The sequence below is a fragment of the Carettochelys insculpta genome, chromosome 21 (assembly GCF_033958435.1).
Source record: "Carettochelys insculpta isolate YL-2023 chromosome 21, ASM3395843v1, whole genome shotgun sequence".
NCBI lineage: Eukaryota > Metazoa > Chordata > Testudines > Carettochelyidae > Carettochelys > Carettochelys insculpta.
In genome coordinates, this window is record NC_134157.1 from 8,159,004 (window position 1) to 8,186,836 (window position 27,833).

A 27,833-nucleotide genomic window follows, 5' to 3' on the forward strand; every position below is an offset into this window, starting at 1 on the left:
ACATTTGCCGTGCACTCAGTTTCACAGAAAGAGGGTGGAAGGCGGGGGGAGGGGAGGTGTCAAGCTTGGTTACCATTCACCTTCTGACATCAGAAACCCCCGGCGCAGCCTGAGAGGCTGGCTTCATGAAATCCCTGCTTGAGAACATGAAGCTCCTTCCTCGCTTCACGGCTGCATCCTGCCTCACGCCCCCGTGTCCCTTTTTCTTCGTACAACGAGCGATGAAGCTTTTTTTCCAGATCACATGAGCCAGGATGAAGGGGGAAAATCCTGCTAGGAACAGACATGGGCTGTGAATGCGAATCTGCAAGAGAGGAGATTCAAAGTGATACACTGAGGGCTATATAAGAATGTGCTCCTCACAAGAGCTAACATTTATCCAGGTGAATGAGTCTCATGAAGCAGCCATGAACGCCACTGAAGAAGCTGCTTCGAGGCGGATCAGCACAACTACTAGAACATATTTCTATTTCACCACGGCTTCCCTCACAGTGTGCCTTGTATTTGCTCTCACAACCATCATGGTCTTAATCGTTCAGAGGAAGGTAAGTCACTGCCAGCTTTTCTCCTTCCTTCTCTTTTTCCTCCCACTCACTAAAAGGGGTCTTGCAACTGGCAATTCAGTTAGTGCTTCCTAAAAGTATAGATTAGGATGATAAAAGCAAAAGAGAAGATGAGAAAGAAAGACATTGTAAGGAAATGATTTATTTGTCAAAGTTCAATGCTACTTTCTTGGGCATGGTATCCTCCACACAAGAGAAGTGGAAAACCTCATGCTCCAAGACATAAACTGTCAGGCATGGTTAGGAAGAACTCTTTATTGAGAGCAGGTTCTTACTGCAGGACTCTTAGATCTGCCTCTGATTCACCTGGTTTGGCCACCATCAGAGGTGGGGCATGTCTAGGTGGACCCATGGTCTGATCCAACGTAATGATTCCTACTGTACCCTCCTGCTTTGCCAAACTGCTCTAGTGATTGCTATCGACCTAAGGAACCCCTGCATATGTCACCATATATTTACAAGGACTGGTAGTTTATGGAGGGTGTGGGGCAGGAGGGGAAGAGCAATGTACCAAAGGCATAACAGAAGAATTCAGATTTCAACAGCAGAAGATAAAGCACGTGAGTGTAGTGTCCTTGAGGGAAGGCACAAGACAGGAGTCCAGGTCTAGTGGTAGACAAAAAATGAGGGACTCTATGGCTGGACTGGGGACAAGCCTGTGGAATTGTTTTAAAATAAGAGAGGACAGTTGTGAGCTGGATCTTGGAGTGAATGGGGCTGCAATGATGGATTTCAGGATAGAGGCAACGGGGCTATGTTTCTCCATGCAATTAATTCTGGACTTAGTGGATAAAATCTTGAAGCTATTGAAATCAATGGGAATTCTGCCCATAGCTGCAGTGGCCCCAGGCTTTCACACAGTGGGTTGGAAATTGTATTGTAAATCCAAGAACTGAAGGCCCACTTGTGCACCTGTTAGAAGGAAAGCTACAGTTGCTAAAGATCCAGCTTTATAGGAGAAAGCTGAATGAAAAATGTCAATCCTGTTCATTCCCCTTGAATTACTATATCTATTGTGCATGGATCTAGCTGGAATTTACTTAAAAATGAAACCCTGGGGCCTATTTCAGCTCTTTATTATAGCTGCATAAATAACAAGTCATATAATTGAGCTCATAGTTGTTACACTAAAGTAAAAATTGCATAAGCAATGGGAGTCAGGTATTTTAAAAAACTAATCATGTAGCAAGACATTAAGGTAAGACCTAAATAATGGATTGGTTAATTACTTCAGAGCTCCCACATAATATTGGTTCCTACAATACTTATTAATGCTAAATTATCTCCACATCAAGATAAATGCTCTTTTACTAAATGCCAGAGGAATGATACTGAAGAATTAAGGTTGTTCATTTTAGAGTAAATGATATCACAGGGGTTCTGGAAAGTGAGCTTGCAAAATGGAAAAACAGCAAACTTCTAGCTCAGGTATATGATGCAGAAAATCATGATGCAATTTTATTCCACATGATGAAATTGGGGATTAAGGAACATATCTCCTGGTCTTGCTTTCCAGACCCCAAGAACTCATATGCCTAAATCAGCTTTCTGTGGACACTTTACTTTCCCTACACGGGAAGTGACTAACCTTCAAGCCCAACTGATGAACTCTGATTCTTCAGCGGTTCTCATTTGGAACATGTGGCTTCCCCCATGCTCACACACAGTGCAAGATGGGTCAGGAGCTCCTCTAAGAGCTATGTGTTTTGCGAGTGAGTTAGGAGAGCCTCTAGTCTAGGTGCCTTCTTCAACAAAAGTGTTTGTCATCACTTGAACCACAGGGCTCATAGAGCTCAGTCGATGACACACTGCACCCACCCGTGGTCTTGAGTTAGATGCAGCGCCTCTGATTTTTCTTGCTTGGGTGGGGAGGGTGGGCTGTTGGGTTGATGGAAGATTTCCAAAGGCACACAGAACAGTTAGATAGTTAATGCCTGTTGATGGTCAAAGAAAGTTAGCATGCAACCCTCATTTGTGCTTTTGAAAAGCTCCCTCTTAACAAATTTCCACTTTAAAAAAATGGTTCAGGTTTAAGGACTACCCTCCCATAGAACATGAAAATCACCTTTTAAAAGCACAGGAGATCTGGAAACTTGAAATTGAGATGCCCTGAACATGGCTTATACAACATAGAGGACCATAGTAAATAAATATTCATAAATCCAATCAGCTCTCTGGAGCTAATTCAAATGTAATTAAATAATAAACTGTCCTAGTGCATTTCATAACACACTAAAATCTTCACATCCATTTCTCTAATAGGGCTGCAGTGTAAAAACAAGTTCAATGGCACCTTAAATACTAACGATTTTATCAAGGCATAAGCTTGTGTCTTAATAGAATTGGTAGTTATTATGGTAGCACCAGACGCCTTGTTGCTTTTGCTGAAGCAGACTAACACGGCTCCTCTGAAGCACAGCACTGTACGTTTAGACTCCTTGGGAATATAGCCTGGGACAGAGTCAACTCTATCCTTCATGCTGCCATGAGAGATACATAAAGCACCTTCCACTGCATAGTTCTTTAGGGAGAGATTGTGTTTTTTCATAAAAATGGAAGGATTTGTTATGGGGATGGGAAGCCGGGGACAGAATTTTCCATTCTCATTGCAGTTGTGAGAAACGGATGCCTTTCACAACAGAAATGGCTGCATTTCATTGCTGTCGTAAGTATATACTCAGTGAAGCATGTTGGGCAGAAGGTGTGATACAAACAATAATTATTATGGATCACCACCCTTAAGTTACCCCGTTGTACCAAAGTGTTGGGTAAGCATGGCAATAGTAGCTCCTGCTCATCTCCAGGCCTGTACTTTTATCAGCCAGCATAGCTACATACACGGCCAGGACACTAGGATAGATGACCTCTCTGAAATTCAGGAGGTTCTAAATGTTTCTAACCTTATAGGTTCCCCTCACGCCCCCCACCACCCCCGCTGAACTGTTCAGCCCTCCTACTGCAATGATATAAAATTTTCTGTGTATGTGCCCCAGTAATTATATATGGAATGAGCTAGTATGCAAACCCAGTATAATTAAAAGTTTAGAACAATTGCACCAGCTGGAATCCAGCCCCATTCTGCACTGACCATCGGACAGCTGCTTAGTACACTAGCTAAGGTGACTTCTAAAAATTTCGCTCCTTCTCCTACGTGGACAGGTTGCAATGTAATAAAGACTGCCCTCTGGTGGGCAAACGTGGCAGAGACCAAGAACTGAATGGAAAATGAGCGATGGAAAATGAGCTAGGTACAAAACGGGACTGAGGCCACATGAGCAGCCTTTGCTGTCCTAGGCTCTGAGCCTGGCAACTTTCACCAGAACAAAAAACACTTTGTATTTCTTCCTCCATTTGTAAAGATGTCTCCTCAGGTCAAGTGTGAGCACTGAGCCAGGTGCTGTGACTCATTATTCAGAGTTCTGCCCTTGACTGTATGAGAGTTCGGGCTAGCTGCTTAGATCGTCTCTGCCTCGTTTTACTCATATATAAAATAAGAGTAATGTTGCTCACCTATTGTGGGGCTCACAGATGAAAAGTGATGAAGTATCATGATGACAAGCATCAGAGGGGTAGCCGTGTTAGTCTGTATCCCCAAAAACAACGAGAAGTCCTGTAGCACCTTATAGACTAACGGATATACTGGAGCATAAGCTTTCATGGGCAAAGACCCACTTCATCAGATGCAGGTCAGAGGTGGTTCTTTGCCCGCAAAAGCTTATGCTCCAATAAATCTGTTAGTCTATAAGGTGCCACAGGACTTCTCGTTGTTTTTGGGGATACAGACTATTGCCGCTACCTTTTGATGTTTGTCACTGTGCTAGGTACTGAATTTAGCCATATGAAGTGGAAATTCATCAACCTCATGAAGTAGCATGATGCTTATGAAACCAGGACATACATTTTTCAGCCTCCATTGTAACAAGTATACCAAAAGCTTATTTTCAGGCCTTGTGAGAATATGGAGGCTAGCTGTAATGGCTGGGATTCATTTATTAGCTTTTTTCTTTCTCCATATTTTTGCACTTCTCAAAAGACAAAAACATGGGGTACTGTTGTTGTTTAATAATAAATAAAATAGGGTGAAATCGTAGGGCAAATCTCCCATTGATTTTGATAGAACCAAGATTTCATACCTAGAGCTTGGCTTTTAGAGATGTTTAGGATGCATGGCTCTGGTTGAAGTGTAAAACAATGGCATGGATGTGGTTCGTTGTCTCCTGTAGTGGTGCTTAGATCACTAATGGAGAGAAAGAATGACTGTCCTGTATGGCCTTAGCTGATGTAGAGCTTATATATTAAGCTGCAGACAGTCCTAGGTTTGGTTCTGCCTGTAAGAATTATGTCATTACCCCAAAAATCCTCCTAATGCTTCTGCTATGATGCCTTTTTCTAGGGTATTGAAAGTATCTTTATACAGGATTCATAACAATCCCACGCTTCAGTGAAAACCAAAATAGCACTTGGCTATTTCGAAATAGCATTTCCAGACCATAGCACTGTTTCAAAATTCTGCCATTTGAGCTCATTATGGCCTGTTTCAAAACAAGCATTATTCCTCAGGGAATGAGGTTTCCCACAATTGAAATAACACACCCATTATTTTGAATTTATTTCAAAACAGCAGATGCGTCATTTAGACAACACCAAAGATATTTTGAAATAACTGCTGTTATTTCAAGATAACTTGGCTGTGTAGACATAACCAAAGAAATACACAGTAAATTTTAGAACAGATACATGGCAGTGCAAGTGCATTGATATCAAGTAAATGATGATTAGTTTTACTACCTCACTTTGGCCCAGCGTTAAAATTCAGTTTTAAAAAGAGGCAAAGAATGTGGGAAGAGAATGTTTCTTTTTCCCCGTTCTCTTCATCCATCACTTTTCATAGCTTCTGCAGGGCATGTTCTGGCCTCTGACCCAGAAATGACCCCCCCCCACCTCCATGTTTGTTAGTGCACAATTGTTGAATTATTAGGGGTCTTCTTCCTTTCCAGTCAGGTTTTCTCGTAGGGAGAGGGGTCTGCAGAACGACTGAAACAATTTATTAGATTTTGATTCAATGAGAAATGAGACAACAGGCTGACTGGCTTCTGAAGAGTTTTTATAAAGGTATTTTTGAAAAGCCGATTTTCACTGTCGTGTGATTATCGTTTTCTCTAACGAACCAAATGCAAATCATTCTGCTTGCAGTGATTGGAAACCATTCATCACCCACACCCAGCGCTACTGCAGATTTCTAATGACATTTTCTCCAGCCTGTGCAGTACAATTTCATCTCATTGAGTACCTAAAAGGGAATGCTTTACATTTCAAAGTACAGCATTAAACAGAATCTTCTTGCTGTGAGAAGGGGATGGGGAACCCACACAATACCATTTAGAAACAAAAACTAAAGCTTTATTTAGGTGTCTCCTCACTTGTTGTCAAAACAACGTACATTAGTATCTGTTATTTTCCATTTATTCTAAGATTTTCCAGGAGGAAATGTGATACATTGGTGCATTTTAATTTCCCTCAAGTCAAGGCACAAGTCCATCAAATTTATATATATATTTTCCCCTAAACTCCATCTTTGAAGAAGGTTTGAAAGGCAAAGTTCTCGCTTTAGTGCTAATGACTCCATTGCTTTGCAAAACAGTCCGCTACAAGCAGCAGTGAACCAATTGTCTGGTTCCATGTAGTGAAATGAGGTCATAGATGCAAAATTTCCTTCTTTGTGTGGCAAAATGACCCTGACTCCTTACAGAACAGAGTACATTGCACTGAGAATTAATGCTCTGACTCCTGGGTGGTGGAGACCTATAGTGGAAAAGAGGTCTAGTGACTAGAGCACTGGATTGAAACACTGGAGACTTTCGTTTAATACTCAGCTCAACCCCTTTCAGTGATTATGGGCAAGCCACACACCCTGCCCCATGCCTCTCTTCTCTCTCAGTGAAGCTAGCAATTTTCCCTACTGCATGGGGATTTTTTGAAGACAGAATCCCTTCTTGGCTGTGAGACACTCACAAATTTAGGCACCTAACTCCTATTGATTTCCTTAAATTCTTTTGGGGATGTAGGCCTCAGATGTTATGGTAACAAGAGTCACATAAGTACCTTGATAGAGCTCTAGCTGTACAGAACAAAGGAGGAAGTGCCATAGATGAAAACAATAACAGCTGAATTGTGGGTCAGTCACAGAAAGAGGTTGCAGCCACTGTTAGACAGTGTGTTACATTAAAAATATTAATGGACCAGCACTTCCGGACTTCCTGGTGTGAAAGGGATGACAAGGCTGATCTTTCTGCTTCAGACAGATTTACAGAACATTAAACCAAGTTTGTTTGTTTGTTTTTTAAACTCTTGAACTTTCTTGCTCCTCCCCATCTCACCAGTGCAGGATTCCCCAGACTTAAGCCCACTGTCTTCTGACTTCTTACACCTCTCCATCTTCCAGATCGTCAGTAGAGAGGGCCTCTTTCAGAAAGTTCAGAGTCAGGCTCTGTTTCATTGAGAAACTTTTGATTTTTTTTCCCAAAAAGCTAATTCCAGCCACCCAAACCTTTTGCTCTTGAGTCTCCTAGAGTAGGCCAGGCAGGGTATTCTCAACAGCGTATGTTCCCTAGACATTTTTGGGCATTTTCCCTTGTGGTCACTGAGCAAAGATCCTTTATCCTATTATTTCAGCACTTCTGGTTCTAGTCCCACCCAGAAGTAGAGGTTGACTCAAAATTAGGAATAACCCACTTCTTGCTTGTAGGACACCCTGTGACACAAGTAAGGGATAGGACCTTGTGTTGTTCTGCTCAGGCTGAGTTTCACTCATCAGGGACAGAATGTGATAGAAAACATCTTGAAACCACTCTATATGTTGAACTCAAATGTTCATAGCCCCTAGAATAAATATTGGCTCCCTTATTTTTCTTTTCAGGGCCTCACTCCCCAAGAGCACGGTGTTACATATCCACAGAAAGAAGGTAAGACCCGTAACTGATTATCAGTATAATTTGCCTGGTTTATAATGGAAATATCATCCAGGGTGATGAAAAGTGTTTGTCAACTCTTTATCATTTATCTAAACTTGCCTCTTGTTCTGAAAACCAAGCCAGAGGAAAAAGCTTACAAATTACTAGATCTCTCCAGAAACTAGTACGTGGTTGTGCATAAAACAAGTACTTTTTGTCTTTGCTGTGGTATGTTTTTTACCAGAGGTTGTGAACCCTAATCTGTTTATAAGGTAGCACTCAGACAGCTTGGTCCTGCATTCCTACATACAGAAACATATTTTACTCTGTTTTTATCAGAAATGGGTATTTGTCACTCCTGTCAAAACCACTTCCACAGCATGGGTCACAAGTTTGATATGACTTCAGATAGTATTGTTTTCTTGTTTGGCTTAGGAAAGGACTCATGAAAGAAGGAGAACAAGGGTAGTAGAAAGTGGGAAGATGGTGAAAAATAGGGTGGTAGGAGAGGCAGAAAGAGAAATAAATGTATGGGGAAAACAGAACCTAGAGGTAGAGAGAATTCTAATGAGAATAGTGTATACAGTGAACCAATATTTTGCTTTCCCTTAGATTATCGTAAAACTGGATGTTTTCATTGCCATTACCCACCTATTTATAGGGGCTCCCATCAGCAGTATTTCAGCTCCTCGCAAATATCTCCACCTGCAGGAAGAAAGGACGCACCATGATCATTTTACAGAGGGGAGAACTGTGTTATAAAGATTTATAGTAGCTAGCCCAAGGTCCAACAGAGTTCATGTGCAGAAGTCTAGACTTTAACCAGGAACTCCTGAGTACCAGTCCAGTGCCTTAACCACTATCATCCTTGCTCTTGGTGAGCACCTACCCAGAAGAAACTCAGAACCATGTTTGGCCGAATACATAGGCTATCCAGAGAGACCAAACTGCTGTCACATGCCAACTAAACCATCACAAGCTTCCCAGTATCATCAATATCTCATAATATTGTGTTGTTTTCAAATGGAATCTCTCTGGAAATAACCCAAGGTTTTAATTTACAAGAACAGCTTTGTGTAAAGAGACAATTAGATCCTTGAAGTCTAGATTCTGGTCTTAGTCACCTCACTTACTAATTCAGCTTCTGTGGAGCTACCCGGCATTTACACCAGAGAAGCTGAGATGGATATCAGACCCTTAGTAAGTTTTGCAATGGTCCCAGAAGGTATGTGAAACATCATCAGCCAAGGCTGGACTATTTCTTACCTTTACACAATAATCTCATGAGAAGGATAGGCAGGCACTGGTTGTGTGATAATAGGGATTAAAAGAGACACTCAGAGAACCAAACCTGGGCTATTTTTAAATCAAAGTGGTGTCAATAACCTCATAACAGTGATGTTAATTTACACTAGTTCAGACTTGCACCCAAATTAAAGGGAGCTCCAATATTTGCCATAGACACAGGAATTGATCAAAATCAGGTACAATGAAATTGGGGATCTCTTAGTGTGTATTTAATCCAAAGATAAAGGCACAATATAATTTTCTGCAGTGCAGGAGGATCTCTCATTTATTCCTGTATTAGCCAGAGGGGTTAAAGCAAGTCACAAAAAGTAATTCTTCTGTTCTACTTCATTTTGATTAGCCTGGACTGGAGTCTGGTGGCCAGTTCGAGATGCCAAATTTCAGGAAACATGTAGAATAAATTGGAGAAGGTCCAGAGAAGATCAAGAAAAAGGATTAAAAGTCTATTAAACATGACCTATGAGGGAAGATTATTAAAATCGAGTTTGTTTAGCCTAGAGAAGAGAGGACAGAGGGAATATGATAACAGTTTTCAGGTAGCTAAAAGGTTGTTAGGAGGAGGAGGGAGATAAATTGTTCTCGTTAACCTTTGAGAAGATTGCAGCAAAGGTTTTTTAAGTTAAGCATTAGGAAAAACTTCCTGCCAGGGTAGCAAAGCACTTGAATAAATTGCTTAGGGCAGTTGTGAAATTTCCGTCAATTGTGATTTTTAAGAGCAGGTTAGAAAAACACTCTTAGGGATGACCTAGATAATACTTTCTCTTGTCATGGGGGCAGAAGACTACACTAGATGACCTCTGTAGCAGTGTTCCATAAGCTGAGCACCTGTGCAGCCACCCAAAAGCAATTCTGGTGCCACCCAGCTGATTACAGAGAGCACAAACGGCTGCCCACAGCTGGCGGCATGTGTTCTAATGGCAGTTCACATCTGTACAAGCCTTGGTGTACACAACAAAATTTATTCCATCCATGGATGGAAAAAATTAGAAGGAACACCTTCCTCAAGGTCCCTTCCAGTCCTATGATTCTGTGATTTTACATAAGCTAAAACCTTTATTCCTTCCCAGCCAGCTCCTGACAATTGGTCTGTCTCAACAAGACTAACCTGGGGAATATCAGACTGAAGGAATGTGCAGTCTCAGGGAGCTTACAAGCTGTCATTTCATTAAACAAAAGCCATTTGGCCATTAGGTCAATATCCACTCATGGCAGAAGTTCTGCCTGAATTTTGGTAGTAAATCCAAAATGCCACTGTTACCTCTGCTGAAGGGAAGAGGTAAAGGATGAAAGAGCTGAGTGACAATTTGGTATGATTGCAAGTTTAGTTAATCAAATAATAATAATGGGTCTGTCTGAGGGTATTGCTGCACAAGACTTGGAAAGTGTGCTTGGGGTGCATGTAGGCATACATGATCTCTTTTGGCTTGAGCCAGCTCACTAAAACCAGCGTAGACACAGTGACAGGTGGCATCCCAAGCTAAACATCCAGTCCTTCCTGGGACCATGGATACACAATTTAATTTGTGCTTGCAAGCACTGGAATAACCACACTGGTGTTTTCAGCACATTAACTCCAAGCCTACAAGCACAGGTATGTCTATCTGTGCTGGAAGATTGACTTCCAGCTGCAGTGTAAACATACCCAAAGTGGGATATGGTTGTGTGCTTTTAAGGCCTGTTACATGACACAATTGGTGTAAAGTGGTCTTCATATAAATGAGAACATATATTCCATGCAGAAAAAAAATATCACCTCTCTGGATTAAGTTCAGAGAACCAACATTATTTAGGTTGTCACATCATGCATTTGAAAGCTGGGAAATATGAGATATATGGTTGCCCATGTCCTGAAAAAGACGGGAGTACAGTGGAAAAAAAACATCAGGAGATCAAGTAATTAAAAAGTGTATCAGGCAAATTCACCATGGACTAGACATATGCTATGAATATGAGTTGATTCAGTACTAGAAAAAAACATGCACTACATTTTCATCTCATGTTTCATTTAGATTTTACATCCTCTTGTACATTATTAAATAAATACCAATGGATACATAAGAGCAAATTTATTCAGGTGTACACATTTCTTACTCAGACGTCAATTCTCAGGAGATAGGACTGAAATAATCTTATGGCAGCTAATTGAGAGGGATGCATTGCCAGCTAATTAAATGTTTATTTGAAAAAGTGCCACTAAAACATCTCTAAATCTCTATTCAATATTCAGTGGAATGGCATAAGCAGCAGAGGAAAAAAATTAAGATCACTATAAAATAAATCTTTCCTGAAACGTATTCTCTACAGTTGTGAAATGCCTTCCACATTTCTTGATACACATCTACCATTCTACTTAATAAGGGATTTCTGCCTGTCAGGAGCTGTCTGGTGAAAGTCAGGTTTCAGGGCTCCACCAGCCTTCCCATATATCATGTCTCTTCCATTTCTTTTTCTCTGGCTTGCTGACTTCTCTAGGTCATGAAGCCATGACACCAAATTCTGCTGTCATTGACTTGGGTGTATACCAGGTGATACCTCATGCCTGGAAGTAAGATGTTGAAATTCTTTAGCAGCTACATGCTTAGACACTGCATGCCATATTTTGATCTCTATCATGCCAGAGTAAATGAGAATAAACTCCGTGAAGTTAATAAAGTAAATCCAAATTGATACCAATAGAACACCAATAAAAGGGAGAGTATGGTTTTGTCCTAGTGGTTTGAATCCGGTCTCTTTTACATCAGACAAAATCCAATACAAGTCCACTGAAGACTCTGGAGTAACACTGGGGCAAAAACCAACATAACTGAAAGCAGAATCCAGTCCTGTGATAAAAGACTCCTTAGAAATTCACTATCCAGACATACAGAGACTGAAACTTTATTGATCTATCCTCGCAAGTCATATTGAGTGTATATGTAATGTGAGCAGGAGAAGACTATCTTGGAACAATATGAGTATGGAGTTTAGCAGGTATATTGTTTCCCTCTAGTTGCTTCCTAGTCCCCGCTTATAGAAACCATTTTTGTTTGTCCTTCTGCTTTCTTTTAGAAGAAAAAGTGGATGGTGGCAAATTTGGACTTACAAATGCTAAGCAAGCCCTTCAGGTTCCTTTCAAACCAGGTTTCCCTGCATAACCCCCAACGCAATAAGTGTGGAGTAATATAACCAAGAAGCTGGAAGTGGAACCCAGATAGCTTAAAATTAGACATAAACCTTTTCTTGCTAGTAGTAACGGTAATTAAATCCTGGAACCAACTACCATAGGAAGTGAGATGCTTAGGTAGAAGAGCTGTTTTAGTCTAAAATAAGCTGCTTAGCTCAATATAGCAGTCACTGGGTTACCTTTAATAGCCTGTGATGTACAAGAACTCAGACTTTCCCCCCAGCTGGGAGACTGAGAAGCTTGGGAAGTCAGGCAAGCAGCTCAGATAACAGGAAAGCAGGATAGGCAGATTGCCCAGCCAGCTTATCTTCTGGTGAAAGGTTTGACAGAATCGCCATGTTCCTGTGGAACCTATTTAATCCAACCGAGTCATCATTTTCCAAGAAAACATTGCTACACTTGGAAATTTTCCCATCAGCTCTGATTAATTATGATTATTTGTATTAAAACAGAGCCTAGAGACAATGGCCCCATTCTACTAGGTACTGTGCAGGCCTATAATGAAAGGTAGTTCCTGCCCTAAAGAGTTTACATTGTAAAAGGCCAGAGAGTCAAAAGGGGGAAAGGGAAACCAAGGCAGAGAGAGGTAAAGTGACTGAGGACACCTAGCATCTCAATCATGCAGTTTTCCACGGCTGCCGGCTTTCCTCCATAAAGTTGTCCTAGTAAGACCTGTACACAAATGTCCTTCTGCAGAGTTCCACTCAGCTAATACAGTCCCCTGGCATCTGGCAGCAACAATGGGTGTTGTATCTGCTAGTGGCTTGCAGGCACAAAAGCAAACACACAGGTTTAATTAAAATCCTCTAGAAAGTTAAGCGGCTATTTCCTAGAGATGGGTGAATTTGTTTTGCCTAATTTCAAAGACAGTTAAACAACTGTAGGTTTAGATGTGATTCAAACATTATTGGGTTTACCACCCCCCTAGGAGATCCTGCAAGATGAACAGATGGAAAAGAGAGAGAGGCTAGCCAAATAGCAGATACATTGTCTACCAGATGCTACATATAGGTCTCAGGTCCCAAGTTAAAGGGGTCTCTTTAGCTAGCTTTGGTTCAAATAATAGTTAAAATAAAATGAACTCATGAACTCACTAAATAATTTCATAAGGTTTACAAACCTTCAACTCCTTAAGCTACAACCAAACCTGATGATTTCTCATATGCAAAAGACTTTCACAGAACTGGGTAAACTTCATCCGCTAAAACCAACTTGTTTAAATGTCATCTCGTGTTTACTTTGGGATTTTCCTTCATCCTGTTGCCAGAATGCTCCATCTGGTGGCTGGATTCACTATGCTCTGTGTGTACGTGAGAGAGCACAGGTGCACATGTATAGCCTTCAGATTCCTCCTGTCCTGAAGCTACAGTCTGCTGAATAACCTGATGTACCTGCTAGAGATGCGCTCTTTCTTGCCTAAATGATGGAATTTAAGATGTGTACTCTGTGTTACTGCAGATGAGGTTATAGCCCAGCTGAAACGCATGATCCATAGACAAAGCAGCTCTATTGGGTACATCAAATAGGGAGCATCCCTTGAGCTGGACCACAAGGACTTAAGCTAAGCTTGTGTGAGCTTTACACCTCTTTCAGCAAGCAGATACCACCTTCTGCAGGATAGGGTCCTTTGCGAGCCACATGTAAGTTACTCCCAGCATCTGTAGCAATGACAAACAAACGTTGAGATTTTCATAACATAAGCAGCAAATTCAGGACGGAATAATTCACATACCTTCCTTCTCTGGCTTCTTTTCCACTGCCAGACTCTCCTCAATTTAGCATTATATGTGATCTTCAGGTACCACACAGCTCAGGGGACAAGAATGAAGCCAACAAAGAGTCCCTTATCCCTGCTTCCAGACTCTGGCCCTGTTTTTCTCTTATTTTACTGAGACTTAAAACTGATGTAACCCAATTGACTTCAGTCGAGTTACTCTGGATTTACACCACTGTATATAGGCAAATTAGACCCTGCATACACTGATATTCCCATGCTTTTGATCACACTCACACTAGATTTACACACATGGAACCTCACTGATGTGCACTGGGCCAACTGAGATCAGAATAACTAACTAGAGAAGCAAAACTGAAAAATGTTATAAGCAGCCCCAGTGGCAACTTGAACTCAGGAAATGCTACTCTATAACCGGACTTTTTTTTTCCATCTTGGTTTTCTCAGAAACATAGCTGATGTCACCAAATAAATGTTATTAAAATTTGCTGACGTCAATGGAAGCAAGCTCAGGCTTGCAAAGGCCAGGTACAGTAACTTCAGCTTGAAGCTGATCGTAAGAGGTGCCTTGAATCTCCTGAGAACATATTGTGAGGTACTCAGCTCTTTGCAAGATCAGGCTCTTTATTTCAAGGCAGCATTGTTTTTGTGATCATCAGAGCCTACAGTTCTGGAACTTTAAATGTTACAAAGGCATTTCTGATCTGTAGGGTGAATTCCATTGAATAACACTGAGTTTCTGTTAAGACTCCACTTTCACGCAGCATAGATGACGTTTTAAGGGTCCAGGACCTGAATGCATATTACAAAACCCTACTTTTCAGCATGATGAGTGTTGTGGTACCTAGGATAGATCATAAGTTGTCTAGTCTAGTCTAGTCTACTAATCACTGTGCCATCCAGGCGATTTCCAGTAGTGCACAAAGCAATGTCATTAAATCTGTCACACGTGCTTTGGTCTGTTGTTGACTGGGATTTTCAACAGAACCTGGAGGAGCTGCATGCTCCACTCGCATGGACTTTCCATGTGCAATAGATACCTACCTACCCTTCACCCTTTTGAAAAACCCAGCCTGTGACATATATTTAATGCTACCTAATTTTATTCACTCCTGTGCTCGTAACTTGTCTGACCAATGGCTTGGCGGTATGAATACAAAGATTGTGACAGTACAAATTACCAGAAAATAAGATTATCTGCAGTTGCTCAACTGCTCTCGTTTGCCTGCCCTAATAACAAACAATCTGTATCTTCTTACCTAAAAGTCAGGTTGAACAGATGTTCTTGAGACCTAGACACAAGGATCCCTTTTCTTATACTTTTATAGCAAATGTTATCTGAAAATTTCAACTAGTTTTTCATACTGGGCTCATTTTGTTCTCCTTTACACTGTGAAAATGAGTAACGCTTTTGATCTCAGTGGTGTTACTCCAAATTCATTACCAGTGTAATTCACAGAAGGAGTTGGTCCTATAATCAACAAAGCCTCATAAGAATCCTGCAAGGAAGTTAAGTATTATGACAGTTTAACAAGAAAAAGTGAGGCCCAAAAAGGTGCAAGTGACTTGCATAATATTGCATATCTTGGGCCAATTTATTTGCTGGCATAAACTGACACAGCTCCATTAATGCCCTTTCACAGCTGGAGAATTTGGCTTTGTAAGTGACAACTCCAGGAACAGAATGGAGGAGCCCTGATTTCTGTTTCCCCTATTTTAGCCACTAGATAATGCTCCATGCGCATTTTGGTTAGAAGCCAGAAGTTTTACTTATGCCCATGGAATATTATATGACTTGGTCAATGGGGCTTTCACATACAATGTGAAAGCATCCATCACCCTTCAGGAGGAAATGATCTGAAAACATATTTCCTGTCTCAGTTGATAACACCCAGTTTATAGCCCAGACATTCAGGGAAGCTGAAGGTGAGGTGGAAAGGTTGGGGGGTGGGGGCGGGGAGATGAAAGGTTTTCTGTCTTAATCACAAAGAAATAGTTATTGTTACTATTTATTATTGTGTTACCATAGTGCACAGGAAACACAGTCAGGGTTTCACAGTGCAAGGAGGTACACAACACAGAACAAAATCCACGCCCCACCTCAGGATCTTACAATCCAAATATCAAACAAGAGATGATAGGTAGACATAAACAGAGGGGTGGAGGTCGAGGGAGAAATTCCAGGCAAAATAAGACAGCATTGGTCAGCAAAACAGGCAAGGATTTCAGCATGCCAGCAGCCTATTTCAAGGTTTTTGTCAGTATCACAGCCAAGGTTTATTATTAGCTTTGCAGACATTAATGGGGAGCAATGCCCAAGCCTGGGGGCAGCATGGGAGAATGGATGCAGGCGCTTGTTTGAACATGGAGCAAGTGCACAACGGAGGGTGACACCTTGGCTGGACAGGAGGCAAGCATCAACTGTGAAGGAGAGATGATAGATAGTGTGGGAAGAGGTCATGAAGTGCCTTGGAAGTGAAGAAAAGTTGTTTTTGTTTGGTGTGATAAAGAAGAGGGAATACATCAAATGATGCAAAAGAAGTGCAACATGGTCAAGGAAATTGGTCTTTCCAGCAGCCTTCTGAATGGCTAGGAGTGGGGTAAGATTGTCAAGGCTAGAGAGGAGGATGTTGCAGTAATCAATAAAAGAAGAAGAATTAGGGGGTGACATTATCAAGAGAGCAATAGCTGACCTTGTTGATTAAGAAGGGAAGAAGTCTGGCTTTCAAACTTATGTCTCCAAACTGTGGTGGAATGTGAAATGCGCTCCTTCTCTGTTTCTCTTTTCTCTCTCTTTCCTTTCAGACCTGCATCTGATGAAGTGGGTCTTTGTCCACGACAGCTTATGTTCATACATTTCTGTTAGTCTATAAGGTGCCATAGCACCCCTCATTGCTTTTGCAGATCCAGACTAACACGGCTACCCCTCTGATCCTTTCTCTATTGACAGCATTCAGCTATGCTGCACTAATTTTGCCCAGTAGAGGGATCTGTTCTCCTGTTTTTGAGCAATGGTAGAACATCTTATAGGAATACACTCCTCTACGCGCTGCGGTATTCAGTCCACAGGCAGTATGCATGGGATCACCCCTCCATTGCATAATTTGAGTCATTCAGCTTCACACTTCACTGCAAAATTAGCCATTTCTTATTGCCTCATCATCACAGAAAAGGATGGAGGGGAAATGCATTGTGCACAATGGAAATAAAACCTCAGAAAGGGAATGTAAAAGGGACAATTGTTTCATAATGCTTAAGGGGCTATGGCAACAGTTCACAAACCACTAAAAAAAACCTTGTTGGCCTTTTTGTATGGCCCTTCTGTCCTCTGTCTACAGCTCCAATAAGCTGACAGAGAAGGATATGAAAATGAACAAATAGGAGTTCTAGTCTGAAGATCAAGAGACTCAGGCATTTTTATTGGATTTTACTGAATTGCCCTGAATGGTTACATTGGTTCCTCCCCATCTTCAGCTCCTGGACTGATTTAAGGTGCTCACTAATTCCTCTTTCATTATTGGTATTGGAAGACCAACAGACCCTGGCAAATAAACCTGCAATCTTAGGCTATGTGCTCTACTGCTTAACCTAAGACAGTCAAGGCTGTAGAAGAGACATTCGCTCTCCCTTTTCAGTGATCTCAGTACCTTTGAGGTTACACTACACAAGAAAAAACATAATACAAAAATCAAAATGTGTTGTATGAAGTAACCAACCAACTTCCAAGTCTAGAGAGTCATCAAACTCCCCTGCATGTCTTTGAGACCATTGTAAGGTTGCTCTAATGATAAAGAAATAGGGTAAAATTGTGTAAAGTGCCTGCACGAGCATAAATCCCCTTTTCAAAAGCAGGGCCTTATCTGAACAGCTGTACCGTTTTAACGACATTGGTATAGTTAAAGCAGAGCAAGTCACTAATGTACTTCTACTGTCACAATTTAAACAGAACAGGGAAGAAGTGATATACACACGTCACCTTTATCCCAGTGTAAATGGGTCCCATATAGGGTTACCATATAAAAAAGAGGACACCCCTGTGCGGGAGTGTATCAGTATTAGTATCATAGTACATTAATGCAATGTGAGTTGGTAGATTCTGAAAGAGATATACTTTCTGGTTTTGAAAGGTCAAATATGGTAACCCTGGCCCTAAAGTTTGCACCAGTATAACTTTATCATTAAAAAAATAATAAAGTAAAGGCCTACTCCTAACTACCATAGTTATATTGATAGGCTATCTGCATATGCATCAGATGTGACTTACAAATGTAAGGAGACTATTAGAGGCCTAAGTCTCTTCTGAAAATAGTGCTTCAGCCCTTAAGTCACTTGCAGTACAATGGGGATAATTATGTCCCAGAACACCGATCTATTACTTCCCAGTAAATGAATGTATGGGTTAATGTTTTCTGTATTTTAAGGTTCTTTCTCTGTTGTCTCTTTTAAATTTTTATTGACCTCCTCAGCTGAGAATTATTCCATATGGGTTTTGGCAGAAGGAGTTTAAAGCAATACTGAGTTAAAGCCATTCCTGACATCAGTGAAGCTAAAGCAAGAATGAATATACTCCGCTCATGAAAAAGTGAAATGAAGCTAGAATAGGATAAAGCTGTGTTGAGGACTCTGGGACTTGTATTTTTATGTGGTATGGGAAACTATTTGTGATGGTGTGGGTTGGAGAATCAATGCAAAAGAGTGCTGGTAGGAAGCCCTCTAATGGAAATGAAACTGCAATGGCTATTTACCTTTTGTTTCCTCTAGAAATTCATTTAGAAGCTGTTCTAATGACCTTACAGAACGCTTCTTTTAAGAAAGCAGCTGCTTACATGAAAGGTGAGTGATCAAGTTTAAGGGAGGCTCTATCATCTCCAACTGGCTGAAGATTTTTCATCAGAAAAATTTCCCATGGAAAATTATATATTTTCTAAATGGACATTGACATGGAAATAGTTCTTGTTCTGAAAAGAAATTTGGGGGTTTCAGTTAAAATTTTGTTAATGTTTTCAGCAACCAAATATTTTGTTTTTGAACGATGAAAACAAAAACTGAATAAACTTCCATGTTCGTGTTTGTCCATGTTCTTTCCCATCACTTGTTCCTGAAAACATTTTGACTACATTTGCTTGTATTGGGTGGATTTCCTGCCTACCTGAAATGCGTATATAGGATCCAGGGGAGCTAAGCTGGGAAGAGAAGTATTCAAAATTTTCATCTTCAGTCCTAGAAGAGTCATTGGTATCCCCCATAGGAGAATCACAGAATGCATGGTTACCATTTACCAGCAAATAAGTCCAGCAAGCTCTCACTTTTGTGTCTAAATATAACAGATTGGTATATTGCATTGTCTCATTCTCCTTTTCTTTCTAGTGCAAAGGCCATTAAATAGTCCAAAGCTGACATGGACTAAAAACCATATTCTCCATGACATCACATACAACAGTGATGGAGACCCAGTGATCCAGAGGCCAGGCTTGTACTTGATCTACTGTAACTTGCACTTTCATCTCACCAACTTCTCAGGTGACATAATCGACCTAAAGATGGAACTGCTGGTAAATAACAAAACCTACAAGCAAACATTATTCACACACTGTTTCAACAGCAACAGGCAAACAGTATTTCAGCAGTGCGCATCTATTGCAAACCCTAACAGGATATTTCAGGAGCTCTCCATATTCCATCTGATGAACTTAGATGCAGATAGCTGGATATCAATAAAAACTGAGCAATACAAATATTTGGATTTCGATATTCTTCCCAATGACAGTGTTCTTGCAATCCTCAGATACAGTGAGGAGTGCATAAACTGCTCCCTGTAATTCAGAGCCACCTACTTGCAATAACAACGGCTCTGCTGGACAATACCCAGTTGACAAACTTTCCCTCATCCTTTGGGGAAAATGAGGAACTTTCCAAGTGCCCAAAAAGGAAATCTAAATCATACGCCCAACAGTCATAGGAAAACACTCTGCTTTGGCTGAGAGTGGGATCGCTACCATGATAGATGTATGTTTTTCACGAACAAGGCCAGCAAGTGACCCGCAGAAGCGACAATGGCTCCTCTAAAGAAAAATAACTAAATTATCAAAACTTTCCATGCTGAAAATGAGATCTGATATCTTCCATTGACAGATGCTACTGGGCAAGGGTGACTCGTGCATGGGGAATGGGACCTCTTATCACCTGAGGATTTCGGAGTTACACACAATAGGTCTTTGAGCTAGTTTTTTTCCAAAACAAGCAGTCAAAGGCAATAACTGAACCTTTCTTTGCAATGAGAGCTAGTGATTTTGAATCTGTGAGAGAGTCTGTGGCCAGCGTGACTAAACAAAGAGATGGGAAGAAGTTAAGTCATGGAAAGCAATGTGACCCACTGTTCAGGCCCATTCTGCTGTTGACCTGCAGGGTGGCATTGCGCATGGTGTTTCACCATTTGTCCATCTTTCACATTTCCATTGTAAGCGCTCTGGAGCAGGTATTATGTCTTTGTACAATGTCCACCACAACAGGATGCTGATCTCATGAGAGACCTCTAGGTACATGCAGAATACAAATATTAAAAGTAGTACTAATAATCCGTGTGCCTCATAACAGGGTTGTCCCTCACAGTACATTTTGAAGTGCTTGGTAAAGACAAGTTTTAAAGGTATGCTGCATGTCACAACAGCTTGCTTCTAGAAGACTCACTGGAGGAAGGAGTAGCCCACACTGCACAAAACACAAAACACTGCACAAAACAATTTGGTGACATTTTAGATTGAGCTCTGGAGTTTGACCACCCCTATTTGGGAATTTTTGGAATCAGGGTTGTGATGTGGTCCAATATTGACATCTGACATTTGGAACAGAATCTGCTTTGTGGTTTTGATTTGGCCTTGTGTCTGCTACTGCTAAGTGTAAGGGCTTCTACAAGAGAGGCCCATCCTCTCAGTCTGTGAAGTTATTTATCAATAGTACTATAAATCAGAATATTACCTGAAATTCCAGCTTCCTAAACATGTTTTGCTAAAATGTAATTCCTGTAACACTGGTGACAGCAGAAATGTAAAATTAAGAAAGCAAGCACTAAATCATCCTCTTGTTTCACTATAGAAGGCCTACTGATATAAAGTTTCTTCGTGCATACATGTATTTTGTTTTAACCATGTGACGAGAGTTGTTCACAATGCATTTTAGTGGACTTAGTTCTTTTTTGTCTTTGTGAATTTCTCCCAAACAGACTACAGTTTTTTTTACTAGAGATATTGTTATTCAGGTTTTTCTGATGTATTGTTTGTATGAGTACATTCAGAGATATTTGTAATTATTTGTATTAAGAGACTGGTCACCCAAGTCAGTCACTTCAGTCACATGCTATGGTTTCTACTCCCTGATTGGATGACTTCAGAATACACAAAGAGGTTTCAAAACACATCCACTTAATCTGTGCAAATGCATAATTGCTCAAGAATTTCCAGGTAAATACATAATTTCATGAGTCATACATTTCAAGGTCAGAAGAGATCAATATCTCATAGGCCATAGTACTCCTTCAAAATAATTTCTGTTTGAATTAGACTGTTATCTTTTAGATAATTCACAACACTCTTTGTTTTGGAAACCATTCATGTGAAAAATATTTCACACACTTGCAAAAAAAAATGAGTGTAAGAGATTGCAGATACCATGGCAATAAAATCATGAATATTTAAAGGGAATATACATTGTTGCAGCACTCACCTAGCTCCATACATTGAGACCCTCACTAGGATCCAATCATCCCTCTGCTCTTAAAAATCTATGATGGCCTATGACGTCTTTCTATTCATCATCAGCCTGCACTTCTGCCTCATCTCTGTAGAACTCAATGAAGTTGAAATAGGTTCATCCTGCTTAAGAACTTTCAAGGGCAGATTTCTCAGCCAGTGTGAATACAAGAGCACCATTTTTACACAAAGAGGACTTTGAATTTGAAGGATAAAAGGGTTCTTTTTAAAAAATCCTGAACAATAGGTTCTGCTTTTCTTTCAGCAAATGGGGGAAATCATGGAAGAGTGAAATTAGGGTGATCAGACCCTGGCTTTGCAGGATGGCAGGAGGGACCAGTCTGGACCTACTATGCCATGGCCAAGAAATAGGCACCAACTGCAGCCATAACATCATGCAAGTTTGGGAGTACACTTTTGCCATTCAGCTAAATGTGTGTCATGTGTCTAGCATTAAAACAAAGCCCTGGGACAGGCACTGCACTCCACACTTTGCTGCAGATTCCAAAACACGTTACTATTTCATTCCTCGCTCGCTACGCAGACACCTGTCTTCTTCTTGATTCTGAACACATTAACATAATAGGAACCTCTTCCAGTCCATTGCACAACAGCATGTCAGGTCAGCAAGGTGAATGGCGGCAGCCTTTGGAGGACACACCATACCACAGGCCTAGACTTCACATGTTGCAGAACACCAAAGTCTCAATGGAAACCAATTTTCAAAAGGTAGTTGTTCTCCAGTGTTCAGTCAGTCTAGCTCAGTCTCAGTGCCAGGACACGCTGGTTATGCAAAGTTCCTTTAGTAAGCATGGTAGCCTAACCCTGAAGTCCCTATTCTGGCAGGACTCCCAAAGACCTCTAGAGCTCTTTCAAATCAGGAGCCCATCTTTGCCCATTATTTTGCTCATTATCTCTCCAGCATTGTGAATGTACCTTTTCTGAGATTCCCTCATATGACAGCACATTCCTGCATCACTGAAAGAGCCTGCCTCACACAGACACTTTAAATTATCCTGCCCTGTGTCCTCAGATGTGGCAGTCCTACAGTCATTTGTGCCTATGCTCTGCTCCTGACTTGACCAGAAATGAGAAGCAGCAGAAACCTTATATGGAAGTCTGACCTCTCAGGGTTTCTCTTTCATGTTCACGATCCAAACAGTACGAATCCTCTGCATGTTTTTACATTTTTCTGATCTCATTCTTCAGGTGCTGGAAGACTGGTCCATCACTGGTAAATATAGGTGGGATTTTCAAAAGTGCTCAGCATTTTGGCTAACTATTCTCCTGTTGTGTTACCATTGGCTTCAATGGAAACAGATCTGAGTGCTTTTAATAATCCCCCCTCCCCCCACCCTCTGAATAACAGAACATTAGAGAGATTTGGACTCAGATCATTATAAAGGCTGGAGTAAGAAGTAAAATTCTAAGGTGACCAGATGTGGGGGATTTTGTCATGGTCCAGCTGCTACATATTCTCCACTTTAGCAATGAGTGGTTTCTTCTGGTGACCTGAAGTTTCCTTCTCCACTTACATTCAGTTTTCAGATCTTCCCCTGAGATTCTAGAAAAGCTGAGTGAAATTCTTCACTGTGATGAGGGCTGGCCCAGGTATATGCATATCATAAATTCACAGAAACCATATTATGAGGCTCCAAGTTGAACATCAACATTGCAAAAGCCTTCTTCTGGTCTGCCACAAAGGGGAAACAATAGAGAAAACAATAACAAAGATGCAACTTGCACCAAGCAGACTGAACTATGCAGAGTTAGAATCAGGGCACATCTACACTACAGCCTGTTGTCAGAAAACATAAATGTGGTGTCCTGATAGGTATCTTGCTCTATGAAATGCTGATAACTGTTTTGCTGTATGCATATGCTCTCTGTGGCTCTATCTACACAGCAGTGTTATTCTGAAATAACCTATTCCAGAATAGCTATTCCAAAAAAGGGTGCTTTCAAAATTGGGGCACCCTTTCGAAGGAACCCTGGCTACGTGGCTATTTTTATTTTGAAATCAGCACTTTCAGTGGGCTGGGTGGCTGTCATTATGCCAATGAGGCACTGAATAGTCATATCAGTGCCTCATTTGCATTTTTGAAGGGCTGCATTTACATGCCCCTTCTGAAAGGGAAGAGTAGTGTAGCCACAGCCCATAACAGTTTTTTTCAAAATAGTGCTATTCTGTGTAGCTATGGCTACACTGTAGCCATAACTCAAAATAACATGCAGTTTGTGAAATTTATTTTGAGTTCACTTATTTTGAATTTGGTGCCATCCATACAGCACTGAAGTTTGAAATAAGCAGCTATTTCAAAGTTTCCACTGCCCCTTGTATGACAAGGGGTACCGGAACTGGAAAACCATGCTCAAAATAGCAGCTCTATTTCAAGCACAGTGTTGAGCACAGAATTGCTATTTCGGGATACATTTGTACACCAAAATAGCAACTATAGCATAGCCATAGCCTGTCTTAACAATGCCTATTTCATAATAGCTATTTAGAAATTGACATTATTCCTCCTGCAAAGAGATTTATGAAATTCGAACTAATGTGCCTGCTAGTTCAAATTTATTTCAAAATAGTGGTTGCATAATGTAGATGCCACACATCACTGCTGACATGTCAGACTTTCACCTTCTGATGTACCTGGATGCCACCTGATATACCACTGTTCATTGTGTGGTCATCCTCACCCTATCCATAGCCTGGGTCCACATGTTCTTGTTACGTATGGGAAGTACATTGGTATCGGGGTGTTCTAGTACTATTCTGGAATGTGTGTGTGCATTACCTGTGCCTATTACCTGAGACGTGCATTTCTAAAAAATATCAGACCTGTTCACTCCAGATTCTGTACACAGGGCCTGCCTCTTGTTCACAGCTCAAATTTGCTTTACATTAGTAAAGTCTTGACCCCTTTTACCTGCACCCAGGCCTCACACATGGTCTTACGTTTTAAGCCCTTTTCTTACCACACAGCCTACACTGGCATAATATATGTCACTTAAGCTGTGTCTACACGTGCACGCTACTTGGAAGTAGCGGCACTAACTTCGACATAGCGCCCGTCGCGGCTACACGCGTCGGGCGCTATTTCGAACTTAACTTCGACGTTAGGCGGCGAGACGTCGAAGTCGCTAACCTCATGAGGGGATCGGAATAGCGCCCTACTTCGACGTTCAACGTTGAAGTAGGGACCGTGTAGACGATCCGCGTCCCGCAACGTCGAAATTGCCGGGTCCTCCATGGTGGCCATCAGCTGGGGGTTTGAGAGATGCTCTCTCTCCAGCCCCTGCGGGGCTCTATGGTCACCGTGGGCAGCAGCCCTTAGCCCAGGGTTTCTGGCTGCTGCTGCAGCAGCTGGGGATCCATGCTGCATGCACAGGGTCTGCAACCAGTTGTCAGCTCTGTGTATCTTGTGTTGTTTAGTGCAACTGTGTCTGGGAGGGGCCCTTTAAGGGAGCGGCTTGCTGTTGAGTCCGCCCTGTGACCCTGTCTGCAGCTGTGCCTGGCACCCTTATTTCGATGTGTGCTACTTTGGCGTGTAGACGTACCCTCGCAGCGCCTATTTCGATGTGGTGCCACGCAACGTCGAAGTTGAACATCGACGTTGCCAGCCCTGGAGGATGTGTAGACGTTATTCATCGAAATAAGCTATTTCGATGTTGGCTTCACGTGTAGACATAGCCTTAGAGATGAAACTATTAACACACACACACACACACACACACACACACACACACACACACACTACCCCAAGCAACATAAATTATGCCTGCATCAGTACTAGTATTCACAGCACTGTCAGCAGGAAAGCAGGACAAATGCTAAAATAAGCCCTACTCCTTCATGGGACACTGTTAATTTAGAGCATGATTCTTCAAATGCTTAATACTGTAAACAAATGCTGACTCCTTCGGGATTATTTGTGAGCAGCCATTGATTTTAAAGGGACTACACATAGTATGTGAATATAAGTACACAAGGAAGTGGCTGTAGGATCAGAGCCTATGGCCATGGCTACCCTGGCCCCCCCACCTTTCAGAAGGGGCATGGTAACGAGCATTTGGTAATGAGGTGCTGCCATGAATATGCAGGCCCTCATTAATATAATGGTGGCTGCACATGTTTTGAAAGTGCTGCTTTCAAAATGCACACTGCTTGTGAAGACAGGGGCCTTTCAAAAGGACCCCCTGGACTTCGAAAGCCGCTCCTCCCCATTTGGTTTGGGAAGAAGGGACTTTCAAAGTCCAGGGTGTCCTTTCGAAAGGCCCCTGTCTTCACAGGCAGCATGCATTTTGAAAGCAGCACTTTCGAAACATGTGCAGCCACCATTATGCTAATGAGGAGCTGCATATTCATGGCAGTGCCTCATTAGCAACTGCCAAAGTAGCTCATTAGCATGCCCCTTCTGAAAGGCGAGGACTAGTGTAGCCATGGCCTATGTGGTTGCAGGATTGTGCCTTTAACCAGCACAACGATAGGCCAGTGCAGCATGATTATCCCTAGGCCCTTGTCCTCTTCAGTCCTGATTAATACAAGATTACTGTAAAAGTATTTAGCCCTGGCTTATGATCGTTTCTTAAAATAGAGGTCCAACAGACGCTTGCGGTGCATTAAAAGCATAAAACTAGCCACACTTGGTCAGACCAAAGGTCCATGTAGGCCAGTATCCTGTCTTCCAGTAGTGGCCAATGCCAGGTGCTGCAGAGGGAATGAATAAAACAGGTCATCATCATCATCATCAAGTGATCCATCCACTTTCACCAATATCCAGTTTCTGGTCAACAGAAGCTAGGGATACCCTCCCTGATCATCTTGGCTAGATGGACTTATGCTCCATGAATTTATCTAGGAAATGTACAACCATTCAAAGCAGAATCCAGTTCCACATCTCCCCAATGGCCTCTGCTCATGCTGCAAACTATTTATGCTAAGTGCAGTGCAATGCTATGCACTATTGATGAAATTGGGCTTATGTTCATGGTTAGTGGAGAAAAAAGGAATGAGAGTGGATCCCATTTCACTCAGCGGTCTGACTGTGATTTCACTCATAGAATTATGGGGCTCGAAGAAACCTCAGGAGGTCATCGAGTCCAGCCCCCTGCCCAAAGCAGGAACAACCCTAACTATATCATCCCAGCCTGGACTTTGTCAAACTGGGATTTGAGAATCTCTAGAGATGGAGAGTCCACCATCTCTCTAGGTAATGCATTCCAGTGCTTCACCACCTTCCTAGTAAAGTACCTCTTTATATTCTTACTGTCAAAAGTGAGGGTCAGGAGTGGGGGATGTTTGGAGCCCTCCAAATTAAAAATAGCTACCATTTTAATTCTGCAGCTTTTGAGGAGGAATAATTTATTACTCACTCTACGTTTGTATAAATATTTTATTGAACATTTTGTTTTTCTTAAAATAGTCATTTTTGAAATGTTTCACCTATTTTCAGATCTTAGTTGGCTTTTCATCTTGCCCATCTTTTTCCCCCATTCCCTTATATTTTTAATTGTCCTACTGAAAAGTGAAAGGTAGAAAAGGGAAAGACAGTGAAAGAAGAGGAAAAAAACCCACAACCCCTCCCCAACACAGAAAAAACCCTCCAAATAGCTATTTCTGCTTCTCAAATTCTGAACAATAGGGCTGTGTCTACACTGCATAAATAACTTCAAAGTCGCTTACTTTGAAATACAACTTTGAAGTAAGCAACTTCACAGTAGAGCATCCACACACCCTACTTCCAAGTTAAACTTCAAAGTAGGCCACTACTCCATTCCTGGGAATGGAGTAAGGGCTCTGAAGTTGAGCTCCCTACTCTGGAATTAAGGGCTTGTCTATGCTGGCTCCCTACTTCGAAGGGCGCATGGTAAGTAAGGTGTCAGGAGATTATTAACAAAGCTCTGCACTTCATATGTAGCACTTCATTAAGCTAATTCTCCCCCACGGCAACTCCGAAATGTTAAACCTTGAAGTGCCAGCTCGCATGTAGCTGCGGCTAACCCAACGGTACTTCAAAGTGCCTGGGCAACTTCAAAGTCCTTTTACTCCTCAAAATTGTCAATAAAAAAACATTCTTCAACAAAATTTTTTTTCCAAACAACTCAATTCTATTGCTGATGCATGGCCATTGACATCACTTAATAATAATAATAATAATAATAATAATAATGATAGTCCAAATTTAGGTCACAAATCTGAAAATAGTTGTTTCTTTGTGTGTACTTGATCAAATTATTCACGTTTAGGATTAAACATACATATAAACCCTTGAGCAGTGTCTAAACTCACCCAACTGCCTTCCAGAAGGGGCATGGTAATGAACAAAGTAGAAGATGCTAATTAGGCATGGATTAAAATATCTCACA

At 41.4% G+C, this 27,833-nt stretch overlaps 1 protein-coding gene across 1 annotated transcript; it reads left to right on the forward strand.

Moving 5' to 3' along the window:
- The first annotated feature begins 350 nt into the window (after positions 1-350).
- On the forward strand, positions 351-19,644 carry TNFSF8 (TNF superfamily member 8). The gene is made up of 5 exons (XM_075015853.1): positions 351-545; positions 7,480-7,525; positions 11,870-11,941; positions 18,481-18,552; positions 19,087-19,644. The coding sequence occupies exons 1-5, from the start codon at positions 351-353 to the stop codon at positions 19,536-19,538; spliced, it is 837 nt and encodes a 278-aa protein (XP_074871954.1). The 3' UTR covers positions 19,539-19,644.
- Positions 19,645-27,833: the final 8,189 nt, after the last annotated feature.

Bases quoted from the DNA above. Each gene is read 5' to 3' on its own strand.
- TNFSF8 (XM_075015853.1), top strand. From the start codon at position 351: ATGTGCTCCTCACAAGAGCTAACATTTATCCAGGTGAATGAGTCTCAT. The intron at 7,526-11,869 runs GTAAGACCCGTA...GCTTTCTTTTAG, and splicing joins TACATATCCACAGAAAGAAG to AAGAAAAAGTGGATGGTGGC. The intron at 11,942-18,480 runs GTTTCCCTGCAT...TGTTTCCTCTAG, and splicing joins TCAGGTTCCTTTCAAACCAG to AAATTCATTTAGAAGCTGTT.